This window comes from Aphis gossypii, chromosome 2 (assembly GCF_020184175.1).
Source record: "Aphis gossypii isolate Hap1 chromosome 2, ASM2018417v2, whole genome shotgun sequence".
Classification (NCBI taxonomy): domain Eukaryota; kingdom Metazoa; phylum Arthropoda; class Insecta; order Hemiptera; family Aphididae; genus Aphis; species Aphis gossypii.
The window spans coordinates 9,156,500-9,171,395 of record NC_065531.1 but is presented as its reverse complement, the minus strand read 5'-3'; the positions used below and the strand labels follow the sequence as shown (position 1 = coordinate 9,171,395).

The 14,896-nt window shown below is 26.6% G+C and overlaps 1 protein-coding gene and 1 long non-coding RNA gene across 2 annotated transcripts in view; one reads left to right on the top strand and one right to left on the bottom strand.

Annotated features, from left to right (window-relative positions):
• The window catches only part of LOC114120350 (uncharacterized), a 21,490-nt gene extending 19,455 nt beyond the window's left edge, over positions 1–2,035 (bottom strand). Inside the window, exon 1 of the long non-coding RNA XR_003592109.2 lies at positions 1,714–2,035. This is a non-coding gene — a long non-coding RNA (uncharacterized LOC114120350). The remainder of the gene's footprint in view (positions 1–1,713) is intronic.
• The window catches only part of LOC114120342 (uncharacterized), an 18,170-nt gene extending 3,376 nt beyond the window's left edge, over positions 1–14,794 (top strand). Inside the window, exons 2-9 of the mRNA XM_027982214.2 lie at positions 5,249–5,364; positions 7,688–7,932; positions 8,002–8,036; positions 8,242–8,356; positions 8,519–8,704; positions 8,778–8,964; positions 10,068–10,251; positions 11,997–14,794. Coding sequence (XP_027838015.1) covers positions 5,255–5,364; positions 7,688–7,932; positions 8,002–8,036; positions 8,242–8,356; positions 8,519–8,704; positions 8,778–8,964; positions 10,068–10,251; positions 11,997–12,635 — 1,701 coding nt within the window. The 5' untranslated portion in view covers positions 5,249–5,254 and the 3' untranslated portion in view covers positions 12,636–14,794. The remainder of the gene's footprint in view (positions 1–5,248; positions 5,365–7,687; positions 7,933–8,001; positions 8,037–8,241; positions 8,357–8,518; positions 8,705–8,777; positions 8,965–10,067; positions 10,252–11,996) is intronic.
• The last annotated feature ends 102 nt before the right edge of the window (positions 14,795–14,896 follow it).

Sequence of the window (14,896 nt, the reverse complement as noted above, 5' to 3'; positions counted from 1 at the left end):
TTTTGAAATATAAATTATTTTCAACAACTTGGAATTTTTTGCAAAAAGTTTAGATTCACATTCACCTATTATAATATTATATATTACCTGTTAAATCTGTTTTATGAACATTTTTTGTGGAGTTGATATTGATACATTGTAACAAAGAAACTTATCTATTATTGTAGTTAAAAATGTTAGCCTTCATATATTATAACTTTTTAAAATATTTTTAATAAAATTCACATAAACGATAAAATATTCTGAAGAAGAATAATACGTATGTAACATTGTTAGTATTCTCAAGAACTTGAAAATAATCATTACACAGAACTTTTTCTTTATGTCAAGTATTAATCAAACACACGTGCTCTTTATTACATATAGGTAATTATATATCGATTAATTTATAAGTTATATTGGATTAGATTATCATTCTATATATTATCAGTATTAAAGTAAATAATTTATTATCAGACATTTAGACTATAAAAACTGTTTTTATATTATTATTGTCACACATTTAGAACATTTTAGATAAGATTTTTTTCTTTTTAATTGGTATTAAATTTAAAAAGGTATATTACATTTTACTTTGGTATTTGATTTATTATAATTGATTAATTTGAATTTTTTTTGAAAAATCAGTTACCTATACCTAATCTTATTCTAAAACGTATACTTAATTTAATACATAATTATTATAAAAAGCTATCTAGATGTATCAATGTTGAATAGCTGATATAATACCACTACGTCGTTGACACTTAGGTATTATATTCTTATCTCAAATATAAACTTATGTTATATATATTATATGTAATGCAATGTATTAAAAAGTTAGATACAAAAGAATCCACTGAATTGACAAAAGCCTATTTACTAATAATTACTGTAGTTCTATCTAAACGTATACGCGATAATAGGCGTAATTGCAGTCGTTTGAAGAGCTTAATACTTAATAATTATTGTTTTCACTAATTGTAACCTATACCCAAATCATTAATTTTATAGTTATAAATACCAGTCAGTTTTTTACATATTATACATGAAATATCAAACAATAACAATATTATAGTTATACGTATATAGTTATAACATTAATAAGATAAGTGATATAGATAATAATAAAACCTACAAGTATAGTTATGTATTTAAGGCCAAACATTTACATTAATATAATTTATAAACGGCATAGTTTTGATTAATGGATCATTTATTAGAATATTTGCACGAAAAGTTAAAATATGGAAGGTTTTCCCTGATCTTGTTGAGTTTTATTTTGTGCGTGCAAACCAATTATCTTACATCCATGTGTATTTAAACAATAATTCACTCATTTTATAGGTATAATGCTATAGGTAGGTATTTAAGGTCAACTCACCATAAATAGGTATGCTTCAGATTCTTAAATGGCTCAACATTTTATATTTTTTAAAAAGACTATCTAGTTTAAAAATAAGTTATTTCAGGATTCCATGATTACATGTTAAAACAGTAATAATTTGTATAATATGTCACACGTCTAACACCATCGACAAAGAAAATAACGATATATTATACAATACGTTATGAAATATAATATGTAATGGTAATTATATATGTTTGCCTATTATGTATAACAACTTTGTTGTCGATGTAAATTATATCTTAAACAGTTTATATAAATTTCTTAAATTCGTCAAGCTCCTAAATTCAAACACAAACAGGGTAACGTATTTTATTATTACTTACGTGCAATTTTTTTCATTTTTTTGCATTGTTTGGTCTGCAGTATTCACACGGGTAAGTGATTGCAAACATAATGACGCAAGTACGTAAAAACTATTTTCAAGTGTCACAATAATAAAGCCACATTTTATTTTACTTTGCGAATGATAACAACAATGACTATTGATTTTTTGAATTGCTATTTAAACCCTATTGTTCGTTCACTTATAAATTATAATGTGTACATGTAATTAAATATTATATCAAGTATAGGTACCTATCTAATGTAATAACAAAAAACCTATCTATTTTATAGGCGGTTTCACTGTACCTATGGATTTAATGAATAAATCTCCTACTTGGCTTTTAATTTTTTTAATGATATCAAATTTATCTTATTATTCAATAATGCTTTGTGCCGGTAGATTATGGTTGTATTATCACTAAATAGTAACTATCAATTTTTATTTATATAAGATCAAAAGTTCAAATAGGTACCTACACAAATAACTTAAATACGACGCATGTATTTAAAATAAAAATATTTAGGTACTACGAGTACAATGGGGTTTTCTAACTTAAATTAATTTTCAGTTATTTAAGTTTCAACAAGATATATTATTTTTATTAATGATAATGATATAATATTAATGATTTGATGATTAATTAAAAATTTGAATAATATGCTTTTAAATATTAATTATAATAAGTGTATATTGTTCATAATTTAAGACAGAAAAATACAAAACTGCCATGATTTATGTAAATATTTTTCAAAAAAGTGCAAAATATAAATGTATATTTCAGTTAAATAAGCTATAGGTATATCGTATATGTGGTTAAATTCTTAAAAAATATATGTTTAATTCAAAACTGCAATCAAAAGTATTATTGCTTCTCTAGTTGAATTTAAGATATAAAATAATGTAGCAGTATTTTATAAATAATAATAAAGTAGTAGATAGGTACTAGGTTGATATTTTACATTTTTTAAAAATAAATAATATTAGTTAAATAATAACACTATTTTGGTGAAGAAAAATCATATGGAATATTATAGCCCTCAAATGAGACTGACAATTACTCTAAATCACTTTTCATTATTTCACACTAAATATTCGTCATCTTATAACACTTTTGTAGGTACCTTTATTTTATTAAAAATTCATAACTACATTTATTTTATTTTAAAATAAAGGTATAAAAAGTTCTAATTAAACGAGTGCACGGAAATCTACAATAATCAGTATTCTACATATATTTAGATATATTAACTACACGTTAATCATTATTAGAAATGCCTACCGGTATGTTAATCTACAATTAATTATGTGTTAATACCATTATAACTTAATATTTAAACTATATTTACGTCATTTTCTATTTAAAATACTACAAAATTGTTTTTTTCGTTAAACCTATTATGTGTAATCGTATAACCAAACCGTGTTTTTAGAATATAACGCACTTTGGTCAAACAATCACATAATTGTATTTGTTGTATGATAATATAATATAATTTTATAAATTATAGTTTACTATATAATATGTTTAATTGGTAGATATATGATCACAAACTGATAGACTATAAACTTATATTATAGTTTATGGCATGATGCTGCCTAATACGTAATTCTGTTAGTAATATGTCACGATAAAGAATTTATAATAATTATTTTTTTTTTAATAATTAATTGATTTAATAATGATAGTGACTAATTAAATACACGTAGTCGTTATAAAACCAATTTGAATATTTTTGGAAATGTAAACTGCTTGTTAGCAGGGGTTTATAATATTTAATATCATTATACAAAGAAATAATATTCATTAATAAATAAATTTATAAATTAATAAATGTTGGTATGTATAATAATATATAATAATATTAAATATTATTTTAAAGCAATCAGATGTTAAAATTATAAGATTGCTGACTGATAGACATTTTATAAACTTAACGGATTTGCTTATATGGGTAGTAGTTGCATTGTATATTATTATATCGATAAGTGCTCATATAATTTATTATAATTGTAGAGGCTACGTGACATTTTGAGCAAATATCAAGTGATTAGTTCAAGAGGAATATTTTTATATTATACCTTTTATGTAGATAAAGATAAATTGTAAAAATAATTTCCATAAAAAATATAAATTGTTGATTTATGTTTAATTTTTGACGAACCTTATTATAATGAGTCATTATAATAATATTCGATAATGACTAATGAAAATAACGATTAACATGAATACAAGACTATTTTTTAATAAAAAATTAAGTAATAAGCTATCCAAATTTATTAATTAGATTTTATTTTGGTAGGTTATTAAGTTGGACACGTTATATATATGTTTATAAATTTATTTTATTTCGTATGTTAAAAATATATTTATCTTATAAAGGTCTATGTTTAAACGACTAAAGCATTTAAACTTTATACTTAATAATTAAAAAATAAATAAAAGTTAACTAAAAAATTTGTTTTTGCCGATGAATTTATTAGTGCTTGTGATTTAGTCATATTAGATTATTAAAAGCACTAACGAATAGTAGCAATTAAATAGTGATGGTTTATATACAATATGTGTAATTATAAATTTAGTGTGGTAGATATACAATAATAGTATGCTCATAATATGTGGCATAAAATTTAACTATTAGTAAAGCTTGTTGTATCTAACTATTATACGGATATCGTTGTAGGTATACATTATTATTTCATAGGACACATTAAAAAAAAAAAAAAAAAAACAATTATTTTTCAAGTAAAACTATGTTAATTTGTTGAATATATATCGAGTGACTAATAATAGAGTCTCAAACAGTTAAGTATTTTTCTAATATTTTTACACTTGGAAATTTAAACAAAAATAGCAGAAATCTATACTCTATAATATATAAATCTTATAAATATTTAATGACAATTATTGCAAGTACTTTTGATGATTCGCTTCTGAACCACACTAGAAATACAAAATCAAATTTTTCGAAAATGGCTTTACGCGAAATTTTCCTTTATTATTTAATTTGTTGATTTGTTCTATGTTTTACTAAATTATTTTGAAAAATACTAGGATATTTTAATACGATCTCTTAAAAAAATATAATCTATATAGATCCAATTTAATATCAGAAATCACCATAAAACATACAGTTAAATTTAAATTTGCCATAATTATTATTTTTTCAAATTCAAGATTGGTAAGTTAAAAATTATAATGAGATTGAAAACCATAGAATCTTTCTGTTGACTTAATGTATAGAACATTAATTAAAAAATAGGTAGCATAGGCCATAGATTTTCAAACGTAACTTATGTTCAAAAAATATAATAACATCCAAATTGATCAGTTGAAGAGTGTTATATTATGACATAATATAACTATATATATTATAATTATATAATTATATAGGTACAATAAAAATAATAAGAATAAATAATACTACTCTCATTATTTTAACATAAATACAACTGGAGCTTAAAGAAATACAACAATTTAGAATTTTAGAATATTGAGTATTTCAAGTTAATATATTGATATGTATATATTTTAGGTCAAAATGTCAACGATATCAAGTTTTTGCGATATTTTGATGGTGAAAGTGGTTGGAGACGCTGATTGGAGGCAAAGATTTGTCGTGCTCAGCAATAGTACATTATGGATTTATGGGTAAGCACTGTAATAATACGAATGATAAATAATAGCAATCTAAGATGTATATTACATATGTGGAATGGATGCTTCAACAGATAACATTTACCTCTTATTTTTAAAAATATACAAAATCAAAAGTTGATACTGTAGGTTTATCAACAACAAAAAATAACTGAATACAAGTTTTAAGATTACAAAAACAATTCTTATTATTTCAAAAATTATAGATTTTTTTTTCAAATTTTTAGATATATGTTTTTTTTACAGTAATATAATTTTTTTTTGCACTCTTATATTTAATAGTAAAAAAACTATCAACTTTTGATTTTAAAATGGCAACTTATATTAGTAATTGTATTAATTTATAAAACTATTTTTTTCATGAATTTTCAAGTTAAAATTTTTAATATCCGTTGATCCGCAGGTTAGTTAAAGCTGCTCCAATTTGTTGGTTTTAGAAAGTTTTTAGGTGACAGGTGTTATACATTAGTACTAATTAGCACCGTCAGAATTGAGATTTTTATTTTCAAAGTCCACAAGCTATAATAGTAATGAATTCGATATCGTCGACCCCATGGTGTACGGAGAGTAGTGATAATATTTGTACCTGCTATATATCTTATTGATAATTGAAATATAATTATACTTAATTGGTCTAATATTAATATTATAAATACTAATGAGTAATGAGTTATAAGTGTTATAACACATTTATACTTAATAACTTCCCAATACTACCTAACTCTGAAAAGCTTTAAATTTTAATGTAATAATTCATAAAAAAAATAGCTTTATTAATTTATGAAATTTTATGTATAGGTTGTCATTTAAAAATTAAAAGTTAATAGTGATTTAAGTAATAAATATAAAAGTAAAACTATGGAAGAGTTCTAAAATTCTAGAACAGAATGGAAATAAATTTTGAAAAAAGTCATTATGTTTTTTTTTAAATAATGAGTGTTGTTTGATGAAAGAATCATCCTGTATAAAAAAACAATCTTTATGAAGATGGTTTGTTAGCCTATATTTATAAGGATGTTCGATTATATATTTTTATTTTTTACAAATAATTTAGTAGGTTGAACTATTTTAGCTTTAATTACCAACACATTTTTTTTTTTTATATAAATTTTAACTACCTACAAAATAATTTTCAAATTTTGATCAATTTCGTTAAAATTTGAATTTGTAATGTTTATAAAAAATTGTGAAAATATAAATTTGATGTTTTTATAAAGGTTAAAAGTTTATTAAGTATTAACAACTAATAAGAAACAAGACGGTGGTGGTAAATTCTTCCTATTTTATGGTAAACTATCCTGATTTTTAAAAATAGAAAACTCTTCCAGCACAACATTATGTTTATAATTTTATCTATAGGAAATATGTAAACTCTCAGAGTTCTTTTAAATGTTATTACTACACTATGAATTTTTTATACATTTTTTCATTTTCAAATGAAACTTAAATGTATAATGGATTAATTGTATGCATTTTTATTTTTTATTGTATTTTGTGTATAATATTATAGCTCATAGCAGCTAAAGGCATTAATTTATATTATTATTATTATTATTATATGAAAAACTATTTTTATATAAAAATTAAATGTATATAAGATTTATTTTATGATTTTTATTAAATTAGATTAGTAATACTGAAGACCCAGGAGAATTTATAATATGTTTCCGTCAGGTAGTACTGGAGTATACTCGGAGAGTTCACGATCGCCCTAACGGACTGTATTAAATTTTCAAGCTTTTTTACAAAAAAATAAATTTTTTATCAGATATAAATCGAAAGAGGCATAATATTTTAAAAACTATATCACTTATAGTAAATACTAATATAAATATTTAGTTAGGTGACAAAACTAGTTATTAATTTTTGAGTTACAAAATTTAAAAAAAAAAACAACAATTTTTTCAAAAACTTGTTTTGCTTAAAAATTAGTTTATCCCAATTTTTTTGAAAAGGGCTTGGAATTTTCTACTTTTGATCCTTCAAAATAGGTACCAATAAAATTCAATTTTCTACCAAAAACACTCAAAGTTGAAATTTGAAATATTTTTACTGCTCTTTAAGGTAATGACAGTCACAAAAAAACACATTGTTATAAAATCATTATATATTCATCGGTCGATTGGTTTAGAATCTAAAAACTTAAAATAAACAAGTAATGTAAAATTCTAGAGTTCATGTAGGTATCTATAATTTTCCAAGTATAATAATTAAAAAAAATTTATATCTTTTGAAATAATGAACATTTGCAATTAAAAGAATCACTTTGTATACCTAATGCTTATATAAATGTATAATATGCAAATTGTATTTACAGGGATGATCAAGATCCTCGAAGGACAAAAATTCACGCAGTAAGAGATCTAGCTGTATGCCGAAGAATTTGTGATGGAAGCCATTTAGTTTTGCATATTAAAAACATAGCTAAATTGGATTGGTTTAAGATTAAATTTAACACAGAGAAACAACTAATTGCTTGGAAGAAGCGTATGAGACAAGTAAAAGAAGCTTGGAATGAAGAGACTTATTTTCAATACCTTAATCAAAAATCTCAGCTCAGATGTAAATTGATTATTTTATATCTTAATTTAATAAAATGTTGATTTTTCAATCAGTATTTCGTTTTTTCAGCTCCATATGAGCCATTAACTAGGATAAATCAACAGGTATGACGATAATTTTTACTTACATTATTAATTATATATTATATGTACCTGTATGACGTATGTCTGGATTCTGGACAATAGATAAAAAATATTTAAATGAGATTTTGGTGCACATTTTTAAAACCATCTAAATAAATTTTATAAATATATTATAAAGAAAAATATTTTATCGTTTATATTTATTAATCAATTTATAAATATTCAGGTGCCCAGCAATAAATTATCAAAGCCTCCACGCATGCCATTTTCTAGGAGTCGTTCACTTCAAGAAATAATAAGTTGGGAAAAGTTACCCATGACACTTACTCAAGTAAACAAAGGTAAGCTAAGCGAGTTAAATTAATAAATGTATGTAAACATTTTACTATGTGTTAATGCACAATGCACATACAACTATTTAAACTTGTACAAATTATATATATAAATATATATTATTATTATAATTATTATCATGAGTTATAATCGCTGAATATTTCTATTAGAAATACTTTGTGGAATAAACGATGTAGACGCAATTTTAGTCAGAGTTCGATTATCAATCTTGGAAAATGAAATGGCTTACAATAGAGAAATGGACAAAATGTTAGTTGCTTTTAAAAAACGAGCTCTGTGGCCTGATTATTTCCTGATGGACGATAAGTCGTTAATTGAACAAACGCTATCCAAATGTGAGCTTATTTTAATTAATAACAATTCGTAATTGGTATACTATAATGAAAAAGAGTATGGTTTATTTTTTAGTAAAAGAGAGTTCAGATACTCTTTTGCACGATGTCGAAGATATGTGGCCAGACGCTCCTATGGTATTACAGAGTTTGGATGATCTAGCTGATTTATTAATTAAACACTTGAAATCGGTGGCAAGGACCAGAATGATCACCTATTGCCATCTTCTGCGGGATTTTAGGCCTTTCTTACGCAATAATTTGTAAGTAGTAGATAGGTTTAGGTAGATTTAAGTGATGGTGCCTTATTTGAATTTTAACCTATCTCGATGAAACTTTATATTATTATATATTATGTTAGCTTGTAACATACACAGTACACGTTAGGATTTTTATAATTAATGTTAACTATTGGATAATGTGGACTTATGACAATAAATATTAAATTTAGGATAGTATTTACTTTGGCTGATGTATTTGTTTTTAACTCAATACTCAATAAAATCAAAACTATACAATCATGGATAATTTGAATTGTTTTAACATAATAAATATTTTTTTTACTATCGTGTTTTGTGAACGTAACTTCATATTAACATTAATGTACAATATAGGTATATCTATGGTTAGTTATTGTAAAAATTATAATAGCGTAAAGACAAAACTGATGGGCCTATCACTATATTTATTTTTAATTAATACCTATGGCTATAGGGCCTTATAGATATTAGATATCTAGTAAATTTTTGATATTATATATTATGTATGACCTGGAATTATCAGTATGTTAAAGTTTATGACATTTTCATGACAAGCTATTTTTAGATTTATTTATATAACAATGAATGTTTAAAAAGTAGGAAGATAATTTGTTTTATTGGTCCAATAAAAAATGTAAGAAAATAGAAAGTTAATTGCAAAGCGAAATAAAGTGATATGATATTTTTATACATCGATGTTATGAATTAATTTATTGTTAAAATTAAACTATTGATGTAAGTCCTCTTCAAATATTATTCTCGTAGTATCACATTTAATTAAGTTGTTTCTTGATAAAAAAAAAAATGATTAAGAATTATTAATACAATTGTTATTGTATCATTTAAATTTAAAAACACTTAATTTTAATCACAAGATTAATAATATATCCTTTTAATGCAGTAAATAGTTTCATAAAAATTCATACATTTGCTAGCAAATCATCGCAATAATCTACGATAAAAGATATAATTATAACTAATAATACGTGGAATATTTAATTACTTCAATAAGTATATTACAGCTTTATCTGGCTGATTTCCACATTATCCGTCTGTCAACATTAAATGTATTTTATATTAATATCGATTTTTTTATTATCATCTAGAGAGAGCGTGGACGATATATATGCAGATGTGTACAGCGAACACTTCTATATGGAACGAGCGCTTCTGCCGATCTTCCGAGTGTATAAGTTAAAAGGCATATCTAAAAAGCTGGCTGTAATGTTATCCACTGAGAAGGACACCAACAGTGCACGTTGGAACAAGCTGTTTGACCTATGTCAGGAGGTACGTGTGTAAAGTCATTTAATCGCATTTAAAATGTACATCGTCATAATATTGTATAATACAATGTTTTGTATATGATAATGTACACAAATACCTACTCAAGTTACAAATAGATATTGTTCGAAAACCAATCCATTATTTGAGGTTGTTTATGTTAAACTCGACTATACTTAACTGCATTTTTTTCTGCTTCTCTTTTCCCGAACAAAAAAAAAAAAAACCTCGAGCGAGGTCATTATCGATTGTAAACATAATCCACAATATCTACTATCTTTATATATTTATCATTTTTTCTTATATACTGTAGTCTGTAAGTAGGTAATATATACTCGAATATTGGTGGCTGTTATGTCAACTTATATAAGTATAGTGTGACGTAATTATTTTTTTTTTGGTTATTAAGATGTCTGTACTCTGTAGTATATATGTTTGAAAAATGTTATTGTGTAGTAATACGTACTCAATTGATTAAGTTGTTAAGCTCTGTTTTTGAATTGTAGTTTATACATATTTTATGGCTGTTGCGTAAAGATAATAATTGTTTAAATAATCATGCATTTGATTAAATATTTTAATTTTTATAATAATTAATATAATATATTATAAAATATTTTTTATTATGCACCCCCCACGTATAAAAAATATATGATTTGAATAACTATTGAAAACCAATTGTTGCGAATAAAATATTGTTTGACGTTTATAAGAATTTATAGTTAACAATATGTATTTTAAATGCATTTAAAATTAATAAATCTTGTAAATTCATCATACGTTTTAAAGTATACCTACTTTTAACTTACATTTGAATTAATTACCCCATTTTATACGAAGAATACTAAATTTTTGCTGATTATTTAGAATAAATAGATACATAAAAATAATCGAATAAAATAATGTCTGTTGTAGAAAATGTAGTCAGATTAACCATTAACAGTAGTATAAGTTATAATGATTGTGTGACGGAAGATCAAAATATTTTGTAAAAAATTTCTATAATCTTACAGAAAATATTATACATAAGTACATTGTAATACAATACAAGTATTTCACGTAGGATTGATGACAATACTATAGTATTAAAAGTATTGAAATTGGATATAGCACCGTCTACCGCAATTGGTCACGCATGGAAAAAAAGATTTTCGAAACGATTAAGTATCCGTTCATATTTCTCTGTAATGACTAGATAATATGATCAACAAGGTTCTTCAGCTTTGTTGTGTCTCTATCGATTGATCTTTTTTTATTATAATAATACATTTTTGAAACGTATCACCGTATCATAATTTTATTTTGGTTATTAAAATTAAAATGAAAATTGAAAAAAAAACTTTTGGCGTGAGCGTTTCTAATGAATCCGAAATAACGAATTATTTATTAGAGCAGTAAGTTTTCAATTGCTCTGTAGATAATACGAGAATCGAGTACAGACAGAAGTATAGACGTGTTTTAATATTTACATATATTATTATTATTATTATTATACGAACCTATAAAACACTTTGGTGGGTTCCTATATAATATGATTTTGGGTTGCATACGACCTTGTAAACATCCTGTAACTATTTAATTCCATACAACACGAGAGTGGATTGGATCAGGTCGTAGACGTTGTGTAGGCTTATCTAATATCATTTATACTATTACAATCACCGTTGCAGCAGTGCATCCGGTGCAGGGACGGTGTATAAGTAACAATGAGTCGATTTGCGTATCGATTTTCACGTAATATGTAATTGCAGACGCTGACCGAGACGTATGGCGAGCTGTCCAGACTGTTCGGCGACTATTACGCGCTGAGCGTGACGCAGTTGTTCGCGTTCAGCGACAAGCACGCGGCGTTCGAGCGCAACGGCAACATGAGCCTGTTCGAGAAGTTTGAACTGGCCAGGGAGGTGAGCGAGATATGCGACTCGGTGGTGCCGCTCATCAAGGTGGTGATCGTGGAGGGCGGCAAGCGCGGCGACGGTACCGCCGCGGCCGCGTCGGACGACGTGGTGGCCGCTGTGGAGGCCGCGGCGGCCGGTCACCGGCGCAGGTGCGGCGCCGACTGTTGGGACGACCGCAACAACGGATACGGGAAACGGGACGCCCGGCCGTTTGAGATAATCGCGTGTAAAAATCCGTTCGGCACCATCATGGAATACGACGTGGACAGGAAAGCGGCGCCGTGCAGCCGGAAGAACTGTGGCGGCGGCGGCGGCGGTGGATTTGGCAACAAGAACAAGCCGAGAAAGACCGCGGCGGCCGGCAAGTGCATCGAACTCAAGGTGTACTCGCGTTCGGTCAACTATTTCCACGAACAAATCGAAGAACAAGCGGTCGCCTGCAGCGGGTTCGTCGCGATGCGCACGTCGTCTGCCTCCTCGCTGCCCTATTGAAACGGATGTCGCTTGCAGATAATATAATTAATTTGTATGATGTGTATAGTATGACATGTTGACGTGTACGTATATGTGTGATTTTAAGGGCCGAGAGCGGTCGATAGGAGGGATGATGGAATGGTTTCATTCTCAATTAAAATATTATTTGAATCTATCAGATATTATCTATATAAGAGCGTGGAAAACATTTTTTTTTTTTTTAATCGAAAACCATTACGCCTACGCATTATCACACACGCATACACATACGCTCGCGCGTATGTACATCACAAAATTTTCAGTGGTCACCGTTTTAGGTCGTACACAGTATACTAGTGGCGTGCTCAGATTTGTCAATATAAACAGCGGATATGATATTTGAACAAAAGAAAAAAAAAACATTTAAAAAAACATTTTCTTGCATTCGCCTACCACGTGCTTGTTAGTATTAAAATAATAACTTGACCGAGCGTGTAATCAACTTTCAAAATCACATGGAAAAAAAATTGAATTTAGAAGTTTTAGTTAAATAATTCATTATGAGAAATCAATTGACAGAAATGAGCTAATGGGAGTATACGACTCGCTTATTTTATTAACCACGTACCGGTACGTTTGAGATCCACACGTTCGGAGGAATGGGACTGCCGATAATAGAAGACCGCGATTCATGACAATATCACAATAATTGGGAGTGAGGCGTATACCATTTAGGCAATTAGATCCAAAATGTCGCTTGTATGGGCGAGTATATTATATTCAATAAATAATACTATTTGGGCGAACAAGTATGAATAGGTTTATAGTTAGGTGTTTAAATTTATGTTAATAGAAATATTTATATTTACTGTAGTTGAAAAAATGAAAATAAACAAATCACATATTATATTAAGTACCTATATAGTATGACTAAATAATAAGTGATTAAAAAAAATATTGGTATCTATAATAATATTTTAATACAGTAATTTTTTCCTTATTAAAGTTCATACATCACATTTTAAAGATAATTACATTCGCCTAAAAAGTACAAGTGATATAGTCGCTCAAACAGCTTATGCATTTTTTAGTAAAAATTATTACCACTATTCATCGAGAAGGCTACTAAAAGGGTGTCGGCCAGATATTTTATTGACCATTTTATTGAACGTGGAGAAGAGAAAATTCGCACTTTTTGAACAAGTTTCATTGCAATAAATTAATATAAATACCTCTTTGTTTCCCAATAAAATTAAATTTTAGATAAAGCTAATATCAGTTTAAAAATAGCAGTACAAATATTATCAAATTCATTTAGTTATTGAATATAGCGATGATGTTATAATACGAAATAAATTTAACGCACCAATATAGGTTCTATTAAAATGTTGGAAATATATTTTAGATGTCGATAGTTTGTACAGTGGCGCAATTAGCACTAAATCTTAAGGGGGGGGGAATACAGACCCACCTCGATATTATACCCCACACACTCCCCATCTATCTTAAAATTTAAACACCACAAAAATATCAACATTTACTTTTAATTATAATATACAATACGTAGTTGTTAACATGTAATTCAAGATTCATTTTTCTTTTATTTACGGCTTTAATTTGTTGTCAAAATGTGTAACAGAAAAGGTAAAAATAAAACCCCGGTATAGGTATAGTCAAAATTTATAGAAACCATAGTTTAAGATGTAAGTATGGGCACAGAACAGATAAATTTACTATACAAGTTGTGATAAGATAGCTGAGCGAGGTCAAAAATATTTTTTATTAAATTGATATGAATGAAATATTTTTTTTTACATTGAAGTAAAAAATTTATAAAAATGTTTTTGTTTTGAAGGGCTATTACAAGTTGTTTTTTTTTGTTTTGGGGTGCTAAGCCCCCAAAGCACCCTCACCCTAGTCGCGTTTATGAGCTTGTATATTATAACCACGGTGTGTAAGCGATTACATTAGTCGATTTACCTATGGTAGGTTTGGTACCTATATATATACCTACTTAGTTGTTTCATTATTATATAAACACCCACAAATAAGATAGGAAAAAAAATTGTTATTTAATAAGCCATGTATCAACATTTGTATCTATGAAATATAATTGTATAAGAATGCAATTGCGCACATTTTGTAAACGCCAATATAATGTCAATAAATAAATAAACGATCACGGAATTCAATATTTATTTAACAATGTATAATATACTTACAATATTTATCGTTTAACTACCATTGTTCTTAGGTATTGTGATTTTGTTAAAACGTAACCTACCAGCCTATTTAAGTGT